The 17,641-nt window shown below is 36.7% G+C and overlaps 1 protein-coding gene across 4 annotated transcripts in view; it reads right to left on the reverse strand.

The window, feature by feature from the left end:
- kcnq1.1 (potassium voltage-gated channel, KQT-like subfamily, member 1.1) overlaps positions 1 to 17,641 on the reverse strand; it is an 85,345-nt gene that overhangs the window by 26,806 nt on the left and 40,898 nt on the right. For all 4 annotated transcript variants that reach the window (XM_055012658.1, XM_055012660.1, XM_055012652.1 and 1 more), the window contains exons 7-10: positions 12,160 to 12,270; positions 5,994 to 6,089; positions 5,695 to 5,811; positions 2,297 to 2,435 (exon numbers count right to left, since the gene is read on the reverse strand). In XM_055012658.1, coding sequence (XP_054868633.1) covers positions 2,297 to 2,435; positions 5,695 to 5,811; positions 5,994 to 6,089; positions 12,160 to 12,270 — 463 coding nt within the window. The remainder of the gene's footprint in view (positions 1 to 2,296; positions 2,436 to 5,694; positions 5,812 to 5,993; positions 6,090 to 12,159; positions 12,271 to 17,641) is intronic.

Consider the following 17,641-nt stretch of genomic DNA (forward strand, 5'->3'; position numbering starts at 1 on the left):
TCGATTGGCCGTTGCTGCGTGGAGTTTTGTAAGTTCAGCAGTGCGCCGTCGGAGTTCATGCTCATCAGTGCAACCTCACGACTGCGTTGCTGCAATGTGCTCATCTATCTTTAATGTTCAGACTTTGTCCTCTGTACCTCCTCTGGCTGCAAACGTACATCTGAAGATCTGACTTCTTCAGTTTACTGGATTATCAGCGAATGTTTGGTCTGCTGCTACTTTCAGACACACTGACACTGTGAGCGTCAATCATGATTTAAATGAAACCAGGTGCATGACTTATGAAACATACAGTATGCACACACTGAACTACTCTTTAGGTTTTGGCTACATTTATGGCAAAATACGAAAAGCCTTTCTTAATCCTACACTGGGGGAATTTGCATTGTTGCAGCAGCAAATACATACATAAATACTAGCTTAGATTGACAAAATTCATCTGGATGTGGAAATATCGCACGTCAATATTTGTTCACAGATTCTTTCATGAGTAAAAGTACACATAGAGAAGTATTAACCCTCGTGTCATCCTGCGGGTCAAAAATGATCCGTTTTAAAGTTTGAAAATGTGGGAAAAAATATATTTTCACAGTGAAACTTCTGATGTCCACATTTTCAACATTTTTTTGAAATCTTTGAATATTTTTTGGTGGAAAAAAGAAATTTTAAAAATGTTTCTTAAGAACATCCACAAAAAAAAAAACCAAAATCCAGCAAATTTTGCTGGATTTGGTTGATTTTTTTGAGAATGTTCTTAAAGAAAATATTAGAAGTTTTACTGATATATATGGAATCACTTTAGATATTTTTAGAATTATTTTGGAAGATTTTTACTCATTTTTTGAAAATATTTACAAGAATTGTCTTGCCAAATTTGGGGGATTTTTTTTAAAATAAAATTTTTCAGGGAAACTTTTAAGGAATTAATGGAATATTCTTCCTGAATGTTTTGCAAATTTTCAGAAATTTAGGGAATTTTTTTGCTGAATTTTAGGCTTTTTTTCAGACAAGGAAACTATTTTTGGAGCTCGTAAATGAAGACAACAGGAGGGTTAATATTGCACAGATGTTATCTATGTTGTACAGATTGAATCTAAGCTAAGCTAGGCTAAGCTAAGCTAAGCAAAGATAAGATTAGCCTTCAATTAATCCAACAGTGGCGGACTTTGTGTTGCTGCAGCACCAAAGGACATAGTAGAAAAATAAAAATGAACCAAGATTAAACATAAGTACTACTTCATATCAAAATTTTTCTGGATGTGTAAAGAACAATATTGCACACATCAATATTTGTGCACAGATTCTTTCATGAGTAGAAATACTGATAGGGAAGTTTTAATATTGCTAATATACCTAATATTGCACAGATTTTATCTATGTTGCACAGATTTAAACTCAGCTAAGCTAAGCTAGGCTAAGCTAAGTAAAGTTAAACTAAGCTAAGATAAACCTTTAAAATTAATCCCACAGTGGGGAAATTTGCATCGTTACAGCAGCAAAGATGGTGCAAACATTTAAGGAATGTAGTACCAAAATAAAAATAAACTAAAATATACATAAATTCTAATTCTAGTAATAACAGTATTGCACATATCAGTGTTTTCGCACAGATTCTTTCATGAGAAGAAATGATATCAATATTGCACAGATTTTATCTAAATTGCACAGATTTAGGCTAAACTAAGCTAAGGTAAGCCAAGCTAAGATAAGATAAGCCAAGCTAAGATAAGATAAGCTAAGGTAAGATAAGCCTTTAATTATTTCCACAGTGGGGAAATTTGCAGTGTTACAGCAGCAAAAATAGTAGTACAAAAATAAAAATTAACTAGAATATACATAAGTACTAGTTCTAGAAATCAGAAGTATCAGTATTAGTATTTTAAATATGAGTGGTGCTACACAGATTTTTTGATTAATAGAAATAGTGAGAGAGTACTAAAATTGCATTGATTATACATAAGTAAAAAATACCGATATAGCATATATTCTATGTCGAATAAAAAGTTTTTTTTAAAAAGTACAAAATATTGATAATTTACAGAATGAATTTGTCCGTAAGTCGAAAAATACTGATATTGCACAGATTTATGAATATATAGAGAGAGCATTTAAATGGACAAAAAAATTCCCAATTCACAGCTTTGAATTTGTGGATTTTGCACCAAAAGGAAGTCTGATAATTTCTCTACTGGTTGTAAATTTATGGAGTTTACTTAATCCATGCTAAAGAACATTCTTAAATATGTTAAAATTGTGGAGAACAACGTGTAGATGAGTGCTGTGTATGTTTTAGTACCTGTGCCCACGGTGCTATAAACGTCTGAACTCAGCTCCCTCCCGCTGTCAAACACCGAGTCGTAGGTGATGCTGGGGATGGTGGGAGAAGTCGGACCGTTGTCCTTGTCGGTGCTTTTCAACTTCCTCTTTATCTTCACCTGCACCAGAAATGCAAACGTCTAAGCTTTGGCGAAGTTTTTGACCCGCGAGTAGCGCAATAGCAAAACCAAGATGTTGAAAATGTGTTAATTTTGTGGTTTCATCCATGCTAAGGTGGTATTTTTGACTTTTAAAACTCTCTGTTCTGCAAAAAAATGTGAAATTGTTATGGTTTTCAATAATTTAAAATGTAGTGTTAGAGGGTAGATGTAGTGTTAGAGGGTAAAAGTAGTGTTAGAGGGTAAATGTAGTGTTAGAGGGTAAATGTAACATTAGAGGGTAAATGTAGTGTTAGAGGGTAAATGTAGTCTTAGAGGGTAAATGTAGTGTTAGAAGTTAAATGTAACATTAGAGGGTAAATGTAGCTTTAGAGGGTAAATGTAGCGTTAGAGGGTAAATGTAGCGTTAGAGGGTAAATGTAGTGTTAGAGGGTAAATGTAGCATTAAAGGGTAAATGTAGCATTAGAGGGTAAATGTAGTGTTGGAGGGTAAATGTAGCATTAGAGGGTAAATGTAGCATTAGAGAGAAAAACACAAGACATATTGTACGTATACAGACGAGTGACAAAGGAAAAACATGCATCATGACAGAGACTTTTCTGATGCTTAATATCTCCCAGTCAGAGCCAGAATATTTTATGTCACCAGTTGCACTCTCTTTCTGAGACCTATGGCAGTCGAGGCAAAAAAAATACTAACGCAAACATTTTTCTTGACTTCGAATGCACTTTTATTGCTTAATTATGTTTTATTTCTATGATTTTAATGTATGATCTTAATGCCTACCTTCAAATCATTTTTATAATCAATTTCAAAGTTCTGTGCTGAATGTCTTTCTTTGCCATTGTGAAGCACCTTGAATTGCCTTGCTGCCTAGATATTCTTACATATATTCATTTGAATATAATAAAAATCTGTAAAAATCCCCACAAGTAGCACAGTGTGAAGCATAGGAAAACATAAATCAAGGTATATATGGGTTATTATTATCCATTCAGGACAGTGGTGACAACTATTAGCAGCTGAGCTAGATGGGTGACAAATTAAAGGAAAAAAATAATGTAAGGCATCCTAGTGAGGTCTTGGGCCACCAAATGCTGCCAGAACTATTTCAAAACACCTTGGCATTAGTTCTTTAAGTCTCTGAAGCTCTACTGAAGGAATGATTCTTTCAAAATAAATCCCATCTTTTGATGTTTTGATGATGGTGGTGGACGAAGCGCTATCTAATACATCCATCCAGTATCTCTCAAAGGTGGTAAACTGGGTTGAGATTGATTTGCAGTAAGTCTTCCTTCTAAAGGGATAAGTAAACCACCAAAATACCCCTACAGCACAACAAAGCCACCACCTCCCTGAACTGTGGGGGTAAAATGTTCTGTTTTTTCCTTTCATTTGTCACCTGCATCAGCATTTCTCACCTGTGGCCATAAATATTCAGCACCAATTTCGACTTTTTATGTTAAAAAGACACACTACAGGAGTTAGCATTTATGTTTTTGTTGATAGTAAATGCATGAATTTGTAATAATGATGACGAAGTCTAAAAGTAGCACCACAAATAAATACATCTCCAGTGTCGGGTCAGTAAAATTATCATTTTATATTGACATATTTTCATGTTTTGTATTGCTCCTCTGACATTCCACCTCTTTAAAATGTACTTCGACAGGGAGAATGTTTGACACACAAACAGTATTTTAATTTATGCATGAGTGGGGGCACCGTATCCACTAGGGCTGGGCAATATGGCCTAAAAAAAATCTCCGATTTTTTTCACAAAAAATCCCGATTCACGATTTATCCGATTTTTTTTTTACCCCCTACCTAATCTCCTCACGCTGGAGTCCAGTCTACTTTATGCAAATGAGCTGCAGCCCTCTCCAGGTAAACACACCTGATTGCAGCTGGAAATGCGCTGCATGTGGCTGCTGGTCTGGTTGTGGTGCGTTTCCCGCTGTGATCAGGTGTGTTTACCTGGAGAGGCCTGCAGCTCATGTGCATAAAGTAGACAGACTTCTACTTTATGCAAATTGGATGCGGCGTATGGAGATTCCACGCGTCGTGAAACTGTCCTCAAACTTCTAAACTAGGCATCGGTGACCTAAAACGAGGACAGATTCAGCTGCTGCACAGATTATTTCTCGCCTCAAATACTTTCAGAAATACTTTTCGCTGACTGTCCAGCTGAAAGCTCGGTCATGTGACCACGTAGCGGCCTGCTGTTGCTCAGCGCTGTCATGTGACCATGTTGTGATCCGCTAGTGACCGCCGTCCGTGCGATTCTCAGATGTGGTGTGTTGCCGTGTGGGAAAATAGCATCTAGTGGACACGTACCTTTAGATCTGCACCGCTCGCCACCATGTTGTTTGTGTATCAAGCGCGGGAGGGAGGGGGGCGCACTCTGAACTACGGGAGCCCAGCGGGAAGGCGTTGGTGGCGGATGTTGATGAGAAAATCGATTTTCATTAAAACAAATCGACATTAAGCACAAAGTCGAATTAATCGATAAAATCGGTTTATCGCCCAGCCCTAGTATCCACTGATACCCACGAATCAATATCAATTCTAAAAACTGCTGCTGGCTCTTGTCTTAGTTGCATTCGTTTCCTGCAGTAATTATTGTTTCGGTATTTGTTATTTCTTCCACACAGATTTCTCACCAATAAGGACATTTTTCACAGGAATAGTAATAAAATATCATCCCTGTCACCTGATTAGATTTTTAATCCTTCATGTGACATAGTTTTAATACTACTAAGTAATTTAATTAATCGATTTGTTTGGATTCTGGTCCCTTAAATCTGTAAGAAAATGGACAAAAATGGAGTTGTTCTTCATCTTGTGGACATGTTGATTTAATTCTGATTTCTCTTTTCGTGATTTTGAGCTAAATTTACTCTTAAGTTAGAGTAAAAGCAGCTGCATCAAAGCGAACAAATACGCAGATTTGCTCATTAATTAAAAACCAAGTTAAAAAGATTGAAGCCTCTGATGAAAGAACTCTCATTTTTTATTATTTTGCATCAGTGAGAGCAAACTATCTGTAGCACAGCCTTCAAAATGACTATGAAGTTAAATAAAAACACCCCAAGAAGAAAGAAACGGCCTTCACATTTTAGCCTTCAAGAATTTTGGATGTACAGTATTGCAGGGCTGTTGCTTCAGACTGCATTAGTCGTACCTCTCTGTACCTAATAAAGAGGAAATCTGAGCATAAGAAGCAGTTCCGGTGAAACCTATAAAATGATTACTAACCGATTTCTTGGGCTTCGGGGTGGACAGAGAGGAGGCAGGCAGGTTGGATCTCTTTCTCAAAAACATCTTGAATGTGGCAGAATCAAAGTTCTCCACTGCAAAACATCTCCACGACGTCTGGAGGGGCGTGAAAAGAGAAATATATTGGTTGGACAGGATAAATTTCATGCCAACATGTCTGTCGTGCAAAGAAAGAAAGCGAGGGGTTACATGAAAGGATGGAGTCCATAACAAGAGCTGGGGGTCGCTAGACGGTTCAATCCCCCGGCTGCACTGAGGCTCTGTTTGAGTATTTCTACCTGAATGAGACAGGCGGCTGCAGGGATCTGTCTGTTGAAGTGTTTCTGCCGCTGCTTCTGCTGCACCTTCAGGGCGAAGCCGGAGCCCAAGATTCCCTATGAACAACACAGTCGCTGCTCATTAATTCAGTTTTAACCGCACACTCACAGGCGAGGAGACAGAAACAAACAGCAAACCGAGGGATAATGCGGCGCTTAATGGGGGAACATTTAAGTCTATTATTCATAAACAGAAATTAATAGATTAAAACGCGGAGATTGAGCTGCTTTTCCTCAACTAAATCATCAGCGCTGTAACTGTTTCAGACGTTTCATTATGAACACTGAGGCGAACAGTAATCCATAAATTGGTAACTATACTCGCTTGCTTCAAAGCCACAGCTGCTGTTAATCCTCACTGCAGAACTCAACTTCGAGGTTCTGTCTGCAGAAGTTATTGGGTCTGAAATATTGCATTTTAGTCTGGAGACTAAATTAGGCACTTTATCTTATTGTTGCTCAGTCGCTTTGCTGCGTTTCATTTATTTATTTAACCTCCACATCATGGAATCACTTGTGCACATGACAAAATCTATGCTATAGAGCTACATCGAAGTCATTTCAAGGGAAGAAATCCTTATTTTCTTTTAAAAGATGTGTAAAATGTTAACTTTGATACACAAAAGATGTAGTTTTAGGGGTTAATCAATGACCAAAGGTTGACTTTAAGGCTCTTTCTCACCCACTGTTTGGTTACGTTCATGAAAATATCCTGATTTGGTTTCAAATACAATAAAATTAAAGCTTCTTCTTCATTTTTTGGGTTATGAAGGCGAAAATAAACCAGTAAAACAAATGGCGAAGACAGAGAGTGATTATTTTTATTAATTTAAAAAAAATATATATATAACTGATGCACAAAAGATGAGTTTTTATGGGTTAATCAATGACCAAAGAGGGACTTTAAGGCTTGTTTTCACCCACTGTTTCATTAGGTTTAAGAAAATATCATTGCTTAGGTGAAAATACAATTAAATTCAAACTTCTCCTTAATTTTTTGGGCTATGAAGGCAAAAATAAAGCAGTAAAATAAATGCCAAAGACAGAAAGTGATTATTTTCATTCAGAAATCTCAAAAAATGTAACTTTGATGCACAAAAGATGCGTTTTTAGGAGTTTAATCAATGACCAAGGGTTGACTTTGAGGCTCATTTTCACCCAGTGTTTGGTTCGGTTCATGAAAATATCCTGATTTGGTTTAAAATACAATAAAATTAAAGCTTCTCCTTCATTTTTTGGGCTATGAAGGGGAAAATAAAGCAGTAAATTAAATGAAAAAGACAGAAATTGATTACTTGAATTTAAAAAAATGTAGCTTTCATGCACAAAATATGAGTTTTTAAGGGTTAATCAATGACCAAAGAGGCTCGTTTTCACCCACTTTTGGTTAGGTTTAAGAAAATATCATTGCTTAGGTTATAATACAATTTAATTCAAGCTTCTCCTTCATTTTTTGGGTTAGGAGAGTGAAAATAAAGCTCTCAACACTGCTTAACTACAAGCTTTGCAGTGGCTGCTAAAATGCATCAGTGCAATTACACATCATGATCCATCATGAAACTAATGTTATAGAGGTACAACTAAGTCATTTTACTGCAAGAAGTGATTCTTTTACTTAAAAAATGTCAAGAAATGTAGCTTTGATGCACAAAAGATGAGTTTTTAGGGGTTTAATCAATGACCAAAGAGGCTCGTTTTCACCCACTGTTTGGTTAGTTTCATGAAAATATCCTGGTTTGGGCCAAAGTTCAATAAAATTCAAGCCTCTCCTTCATTTTTTGGGTTATGAAGACAATTGAGCTGCAAGCATAAATCATTAGCGCTTAGACGTTTCATGAAGAACATCTAGGCGAACAGTAATCCTTAAATTGGTAACTAAACTCACCACATAGTTTGCTTCAAAGCCACAACTGCTGCTAATCCTCACTGCAGAACTCAACTTTGAGGTTGTTTCTTTCAGAAGTTACTGGGTCTGAAATATTGCCTTTTACTCAGCGCTCGACGGTAAACAGCAAAGATTTAAAAATCTCATTTAAATTAGCAGACATTCAGAAACAGAAATCTAATATAATCCTGTGAAACCGCATTTGGGTCGTGATCGATGTACGCACTTGTGCGTCTCGTCGGCTTCCTTACCGCACTTAAGACACAATATTGCAGCACTGCCTCACAAAAATTGCATTCCTGCACAGATAAACTGCTTTCTTATTGATGTTTAGAAAGAGACACATTTTCTCCTCGAAAGGCAAGATGAGGACACATGAGGAAATGCTTCTAGTTTGATTATTCTCCGTTCAAAATCGCTTTACTTCGCCTTGTTAACATGTTCATATGATGTTTTTTTTATGTGCTAGAGGACATATCATGAGTAAAACAGGTTGTCAAAGCCATGACTGGGAATTAACTTCCATTCTGGGGTTTCTTCCAGGGTTTTAAAGCGAAGGAACCATCATTATTCCAGTTCAAACATGGCGTGGCTAGAGCAATCTAAGATACAAATACTTCTACAGTGTTTTGGCAAAGTCGTAGGTGAGCTGGTGTGCTCGAGCTGCAACAAAAGCTAATAGGTGGCTGGAGAAAGACACAAATACTTCATGAATCCACATGTTCTAAAAATTGGAATGGTTTGGAGATGCACTTAGGCTATTTTGCAGTAAGAAGGGATTATTTTCTCTTTAAAAATGTACTAAAATGCTTATATAAAAGCTGGGGTAGGCAGTATTTTTGGGCATCATTTGGCAAATTTTCCCAAATAACCTTTCAGCAAATTGTAATTGAATTTATCTGAGAAGAACCTGGACTCCTGCAGCTCTTCTTAGCTCTGTTTTCAGGCTTTTTAGAGGTTTAATCAATCACCAGATGGACTTTAAGGTTAGTTTTTACCCAATGTTTGGTTAGGTTTCATTAAATATCATGGCTTCGGTGTAGGACAAGTATTGTCCTATCTAATGTGAGACTGGTTGACTGTAAAGGACCAAAAGCAAAGCAATACGATTAAAATCATATTGGTTAGAAAGGTCACAAACAATGGTAATCCAGAACTTCAACCTCCACATCGTGGAGTCACTTGTGCACATTATACAAACAATGGTATGGATTTACATCTAAGTCATTTTACTGCAAGAAGTAATTAGTTTCATGAAAAAATCTCAAAAAAATGTAACTTTGATACACAAAAGATGTGTTTTTCGGGGTTAATCAAAGACCACAGTGGGACTTCAAGGCTCTTTTTCTACCACTGTTTGGTTCGGTTTAAGAAAATGTCATGGTTTGGGTTAAAGTATAATTAAATTCAAGCTTCTCCTTCATTTTTTGGGTTATGAAGGCAAAAATAAAGGGTTAAAATAAATTTTGAAAAGAGAAATTGATTAGTTTAAAAAATTCTAAAACAATGTAACTTTGATGGACAAAAAATGAGGTTTTAGGGGTTAATCAATGGCCAAACATTGTCTATAAGACTCTTTTTCAACCATTGGTTCGGTTCATGAAAATGTCATGGTTAGGTTTAAAGTATAATTAAATTCAAGCTTTTCCTTCAGTTTTTTTTAATTATAAGGATGAGAATAAAGCAGTAAAATAAATGGCGAAGACAAGGTGATTATTTTCATTAAAAAATCTCTAGAAAATGTAACTTTGATGCACAAAAGACAAGCTTTTAGGGTTAATCGAAGACCAAAGGTTAACTATAAGGCTCTCTCTCACCCACTGTTTGGTTTGATTCATGAAAATATCATTGCTTGGAAAAAAATACAAATAATTTGAAGCTTCTCTTTCATTTTTGGGGTTATGAGAGCGAAAATAAAGCAGTGAAGTAAAAGGCAATGACAGAAAGTGATTATTTTCATTAAAAAATCTCTAAAAACTGTAACTTTGATGCACAAAAGATGAGGTTACAGGGGTTAATCAATGACCAAAGAGGAACTTTAAGGCTCGTATTCACCCACTGTTTTGTTAGGTTTAAGAAAATGTCATTGCTAAGGTTGAAATACAATCCAGTCGAAGCTTTTTCTTCATTTTTTTTGGTTAAAAAGGTGACAAGTTCTACCTCAATTACGATATAATTGGTTGGCGGAAATGGAGCAAAAGTAAAAAAGTCAAAGAAATGGCAAAGATACATTGATTAGAAACGTGTTTGTGAAATGTCATAAATAAAAGTAATCCAGAAGTAAATAGGCTTGGCTCTAAACATAATAGAGAATGCAGTTTAGTTGTAAGTTAGTGGAGAAATAGCTGAACATTGGCTCTAAATTTTCGGTTTAATCAATGACCAGAGAAGAATTTTACGGCTGTTTGGTTGTGAAATGTCACCAACAAATGTAATCCCTCTAAACATAATTGAAAATACAGTTTAGTTGCAGAGGAATGTGAGTTTGCAGACACACCAGTGAATATTATGAGACTGAGCTCTCGACACTGTTTAACTACAATCTTTTCCTTTTCTTTGCGGCTGCTGAAACGTGTCAGCGCAAGCTTTTACATATGATTTGGTGGTTTAAAGATGCAATGGGGAGACGCTGGAGACTAAATTAAGTGCTTTATGTTAGCGTCGCTCCGTTGCTTTGCTGCATTTCTCAGATCACAACTGAAATTTGTTCAAACTCCACATCATGATCATCATCATCACCGAGTCACTTGTGCACACCACAAAAGCAATTTCTCATCCTTTTGAAGCAAAATTGCAAATGCTTTGGCACATTCATGCAAGTCGTGTTGTACAACTGTCTGCTTTCTCCCACGTTATCAATTACTTATGTCATGTTGATCAGAATGCTTTATATTCCGCTGCCTCTCTGCTGAATAGTCTCGAAAACACCCAGGCATTGGTTCGTTGCATAAGTCATTACATGCCAAACGGCTCAGCCAGTTTGTCAAAACCTGTCAGGAAGCATATTTTCCGTTTTTGCAAATGTGTCCTCATACAACTGTGTCACTACGATACAGAAACCACCATTTTGGTCCAATGTAGAAGGGGGAAAAAATACTAAATTAGAAATGCAGAGGTAGGGAACACCCCTTGGGCAGTGCTGTATGTCGAATTCCAGTGCAGCCTTCCTACACCTCCAGATGCTCCCGACTGTTGGGCCACAGATTCTCATCCATATCAGAGCACAAAGCGGTGCAGAAAGAATCTTTTGGAACGTCTTATCCAGCCTCTGCAGGCGTCTGCTGTGATGTGTTTTTTCTTGGTATTGTGCAGTGCGGTGCTGTAAAACAGTCTTTTTTTTCTTTTTCCGTATCGCAATGACATGGTCTGCCAGCAAATTACAGTACAAACAGTAAACGTGCAAATGTGAATCCTGTCCAATCTCTTGAAATCAGTCTCCCATGTACAGTAATGTGCAACCTTGTACTGCTGGAATTGATAAGATGTCGTACAGGAGAAGCGAAGCCAAGTCATCACAACCCGTTTCTGCAACACAGCGAAGCATTTACTCTTGTATAAATAATGACACAAGGATTTGTATTCTGGGCTGCACAGTGGCGTAGTGGTTAGCACTTTCGCCTTGCAGCGAGAAGATCCCTGGTTCGCGTCCCGGCTTTCCCGGGATCTTTCTGCATGGAGTTTGCATGTTCTCCCTGTGCATGCGTGGGTTCTCTCCGGGTACTCCGGCTTCCTCCCACAGTCCAAAAATATGCTGAGGTTAATTGATCATTCTAAATTGCCCGTAGGTGTGAATGTGAGAGTGATTGTTTGTCTCTGTATGTAGCCCTGTGACAGACTGGTGACCTGTCTAGGGTGTCCCCTGCCTTCACCTGAGTCAGCTGGGATAGACTCCAGCCCCCCCGCGACCCTAATGAGGATTAAGCGGTGTATAGATGATGGATGGATGGATGGATTTGTATTCTGAAAGCGCTGACATGTTCACTGCTATAAATATTTGCTTTTGACAGAAACTAAGAATTCTGAGCAGGTTTTTGCAGGTGGTGGTTTGAGAAATGCTTTTTTTACGCTTCGCAAAGCTCGAGAAACACAGCAAAGCAACTGAATGAAACGCTAAAAGGTTTTCAAACCACATTTCTGTCTGAGGAGGATTTTCATCCAGCAACATATCTGTGTCACCAGTATGTTAGGAAATAAATAAGAGACTTTCACAACCCGAGAGACGAATGTTTTCTACCCACTTACTGCAGGAAGGGCAAAGAAAGAAATGGCAAAGACGGAGAAACACGATGCAATGGTCTTTCCGATCCAGGTTTGAGGCACTTTGTCTCCGTAGCCAATCGTAGTCACCGTCACCTTAAAGAGAAAAAAAAATATGAAGATTAATACAAGAAGCTTTATTTGGCAGATTCATATATGGGTACTTATGTTGAGTACAAAGCATTTACATAAATGCTAACTCTAGCTTGTTACCAAAACCTTAATAACTATGCTAACATGCTGATATTAAAGCTGAAATAGGCATTATTTTTGACATAATTTAGCAAAAATTCTATAACAATTCTTTAGCATATTGTAATTTATGTGATCTGAGAAGAAACTGAGCTCCTGCACCTCCTCTTGGTTCTGTTTTTAGACTTTAGAAAACTTAGTCAGTGACGGAAGGCTTTGCACATTTACATGTACACTACCGTTCAAAAGTTTGGGGTCACAATTTCATGTTTCCATGAAAACTCACACTTTTATTCATGTGCTAACATAACTGCACAAGGGTTTTCTAATCATAAATTAGCCTTTCAACACCATTAGCTAACACAATGTAGCATTAGAACACAGGAGTGATGGTTGCTGGAAATGTTCCTCTGTACCCCTATGGAGATATTCCATTAAAAATCAGCTGTTTCCAGCTAGAATAGTCATTTACCACATTAACAATGTCTAGACTGGATTTCTGATTCATTCAATGTTATCTTCATTGAAAAAAGTGCTTTTCTTTCAAAAATGAGGACATTTCTGTGACCCCAAACTTTTGACCGGTAGTGTATATCCATCCAGATGCAGGAGAATCTTAATCAGTGGTGGCAAATCCTACATTAGCAACAACTGCAACCAAACAAAGAAAGTCCTACTCATCCAAAAGAGATTCTAAAAGAGAGTCTGAGAAATAATCACAGCGGATGTTATCATTAATCGGTTAATAGCTACTCATAATTTAAAAAATGAAGACCATGCATGTCAGAAAATGTATTACAGATTAGTTGTAGTACCTGGTTGCACCACTAGGTGGAGCCTCTTACTATTTAATGAGAAGGAGCTCTGCTGCTTGTTTGCTGTGCTTATTATTGTAACACTCTTGGCAGGTTGGTTTTGGAAAGCGGAGACCATTGTGGGGGTTTAGCTAGCGATGGGCACCATGACAAAGACTTCTGTGGTAGTTAGTGTCCTCCGAAAAGCATTTATTTTCTCAAGATGAGCTGGAGTCTATTTAAACAGTGTTCTTACTGCCAAATGGCTGTTTTTACTGCAAAAGTCACATATCCATGGTTAAAAAACACCACCCCAAAATGGAAAACTGTCCATTAAATTTCATTTACAATTAACTGATTAATAACCAATTATCGGTTGAGAAAATTGTTTCAAATTTGCATCTCTAATAACCAAATTCAAAGAAGTGTACTTTATATTCTGAGCATGGCAGTCATCTGCTGCTAATTTAATTATTTCAAAATATCTAAATACGTTCTAGTGGTTGGTGTAGGTAGATTTAACAGCAAATTGATGGCTGCAGGTTGGGCCGATTCAGTTCGTGTTGCTTATATTTCCATTTCTAGATTTCTGTATGATGTTTACCACATTCTCCATCTGAGTTTAGTGTGCAAGGAAACCAACTTTTTCTAATTAGTGTCACACCAAAGTACTAAACATCTGACCTTAATAAGGCTTTAAATATAAAAAAGTCTAGACATGCTGTAGTTCCTGCGGTTCATTCTGAGGGTTGCATGAATGCTATCAAAATTCAAAGCAATCCTCACAGTAGTTATGGAAACATTTCACTGGAAACCAAATATATGAATGTCAAAGTGTCACAAGATGAAAAATCACAGGGATCAGTAAAGTCAGTTATACAACCTTGGTACTTCAAAAAATATCACAGCAATCCATCATATGGGGTGTTTCAGTAGAGAAATCTAAAGTAAATGAACGACCAGCAGATCGATTCTGCAATCTGTACGGCCGTCTGGCTATTGTGGCTAATAAAAAGCTCTGAAAATGCTGCTTTTATGACCGAGTGGCAACACCAGAAACACGGCTTTGTCTGGTGCTGTGTCATGTTGCCTGACGTGCAGGTGACTAAACAGATCTGCTCAAAAGACTGGAAAGCAGCCGTTGTTGCTGTGATGAATCTGCTTTGAGTCCTAATGCAGCGTAGGAGGCCGATGTTTCCCCAGACGCTGCGACCGCAAGTTCGATCTTTCACCTCTCCGACTCTTAACATCTCCTAAACAGACGGAGAACGAACCTAAATCGGATAAACATCCCGATATGTAAAGTGTGAATATAGTAGAAAAAAACCACATTCATTTAAAGGAGACTGGAATGCTGTTGACTCTGCTGTGTAAATGTGTTAGTGTGTGTGCGTACGTTTTTTTAATATCAAAGTCCCCGAAGTTTCCAGGAAGCTGAGTGGGTGGTGACTTATTGTCTGAAAATAAATTTTCAGCCCATATTCTCTCCACTACTTGTTTTTGCTGCTTGTATTAGCAGCCCACTAGATGTGCCCAGGGGTTTCCACACAACTCCTACTGTAACAACAGTAGTACAGATAAAACACTTCTATATTTGACCTTTCGCTCTGTGAAATTCAGCTTACAACAGTAAGTCGGTGCTTTCTGCAAAAATCTTACTTTTGGCAAGATGGGAGAGGAGAATATTTCGATCACAATGGGAAGCCAGGATCGGCTCGGGATGGCGCTGACAATTATTTCTAATTATTATAAATAAGTAGAGATTAATTACAGGGATGTAATAAAGTCACTGAGACAATTAAAATGAATTTTCTGACTTAAGTGACTCAATTAGGTGGTTATTAATTAAATGAGAGTTGAATGAAGTCATCAAAACCGCTTGTGTGTGTGTGTTATGAAGCAGCAGGTTAGCTTAGCTTAGCATAAACACAGGAAGCAGGGGGACAGTGGTGGACAAGACAGAAGTATTTTGCAATTTTAAAGGTTGTACACCGGCATCAAAAGCACTTCCTACACTGTAAAATCAAATGTTGAATGCCAGAACGCTACTGTAAAATTACGGTAAAACATTTTCTACATTTATGATGAAGAAATGTATTGATATTGTTGATTTTATAGTTCAAAAAAGGTACTTCATTTCATTTTACTCTAAAAAAAAGTTTTAACCTTTAAAAATATGAAAATTTACATGAAAATACGCTATAATATAAAATTTGTGTAACTTATTATAAATATGACAGCATTTTTCCATCATCAGTACAACAGTTAGTGTATTTAACATTTAATATGTGTGTTTTTAGCTGTCATAAATATTAAAGCATATGTCCGTTATTAACACAAAAGCACATCAGTTTGACTGGTAACAAACTGCATTTTTTTTTTACATGTAATAAATGCAGAAATTGCCTTGTTACTTGTTATAAATATGGCAGCACGTTTCCATTACCAGTACAATATGTACATTTAACTGGGAAAAACTGTATACTTTTAGAGAATTAAATGCAACAATTACAGTATTGTTACACATATTACGCCATTTTCCCATTAAAAAATGTGCAGGAGTTGGGAAATGCATTTTTCAAGACAAAATTAAAAAAAAAAAAAACAAAAAACACACTTTTCTCCTGATTAACTTATTTATGGTGATTCAATGTTAGAAAAACTGCAACAAACTGTTTTAGAGTTTGCAGATTTTTACGGTCATGGTTTGACAGTTTTTCACCGTGAAATGTACAAACATTTTCTACAGTGTATGTTGAGAAAAATCGCAGCTCTGTGTGCGCTGAACACCTGATAGTGAACAGAAACTTCAGACAGATTGTAGAAGGCGCTCTGGAGGCTGATTCGTGTTGATACAACCTGACGGCTGCCACTTTGGCGACCCTGAGGTTTATTTGCTCTCACCCGCTTTGTGAATCACACATGAGTAAGCGGGTTTCTTATGCAAACATTACAATATTGGGATAAAATGGCGGTCTGGACGGATAACGCTGCATGTATGCGCAGATATTTCCTCCAGCTGTAGTGACATGGTGCAGGTGAAGCAGGTTAATGAGAGTCTGTCTAAATGCTGTGCAACAACAGACTGACACCTCTCTCAAGTGTTATGTTTCCTCACGCTGCGACACTTATTTGCTATTTTTACTGTATGCCTGAAGTGTAAGTTGTAAAATTAAGAAAAAACAGATCATAAACCGTACAGCTATAAGCGAAAACCTCACAATAACAACACCTGCTCCTCAGTATAGCACCACAAACACCTGGAGTGTAAAAATCAAGCGCTATTCCCACCTTAATTAAATGTAGAATTGCGAGATCAGAAGCCTCATTTACCAATTTTACAAAACCCTTTTCAGTTGCACACTTCATTTTGATGTGGTGTGTCGATATAATAAAATTAATTACAATTTCTTCATTAGTTGATTTAAAACTAAATTTGAGTTATCGTAACTTAATGAACTTGGCTTGATAACCTATTTTTTCTTCACCTTGAGTTCAGAAATTAGAGTAAAAAACAATTTCAGACAGCAAAACTGTGTTAGAGGGTCTACAGGCTGAATAAATATGATACAGAGGGCATTTAATTAATTCTTCAAATAAAAATTCCAAAAACTACTCAAGTAAATCTAACTGGAACAAACTGGTAATTAAGCACAAAAACGCCCAAAATATCATTTTAGATAATGTGAAAAAAAAAATAGTTGGAACAACTTCATTTTTATGAGTAATCAGCTTAAAGACATTAAGAAAAGATTAATTAAAAATAACTGTAATTGAAAAGGAAAAGTAATTCCTCAAATTCAATGTATTTTGCTGGTTAAACATAATGTCATGTCAATAAAATGAGATTATCTGAGATTCTTCAGGAGTTGAGGACAAAACTATTAGCCCCTCTATAAATATTCTCTGATAAAGTGCCGTTTAACAGAGCAAGCACTGTTAAACACATAATTTCTAAACATAATAGTTTGTTTTAGAAAACATAAATTCTTTTTATTTAGTATTTTTAACACGAACGAAAATCTACAAGGGTCAATATTATTAGCCTTAGGAAATGACCTTTTCGTTGAGCCACAGCAGAAACCAATATTGAGCCAATGATGGACTTTAACTTGCTCTAAGTTTGTGAAATAAAGTTAAAGGGTAATTTTCCAGTATACAGGCATTATAATAACTTTATTATTTATTTTATTTGTTTAACGAGAATGTGTTGGGATTCATGAGGAAATGTACCTGGAATTTTTAAAAAACTACACTGAACTTTGGCTGGCTGTTAGCAAAAAAGAAGCAAAAAAGACGACTCTTTGCATGAAGGAAGCTAATAATTCTGACCTTGGTATGTTTTGAGTTGGCATGTGTCATTCCTGAAATAAAAGTAAATGTAAAACTGCACTATCATTGTGTTGCTTAATTTCCAGTACCAGTTCTGTTTTCTGAACTTTAGTTCTAAAATTCATATTTGCTCTTGAATCAAACGTTCA

Source organism: Amphiprion ocellaris, chromosome 1 (genome assembly GCF_022539595.1).
Source record: "Amphiprion ocellaris isolate individual 3 ecotype Okinawa chromosome 1, ASM2253959v1, whole genome shotgun sequence".
In the NCBI taxonomy this organism is placed as follows: Eukaryota; Metazoa; Chordata; class Actinopteri; family Pomacentridae; genus Amphiprion; species Amphiprion ocellaris.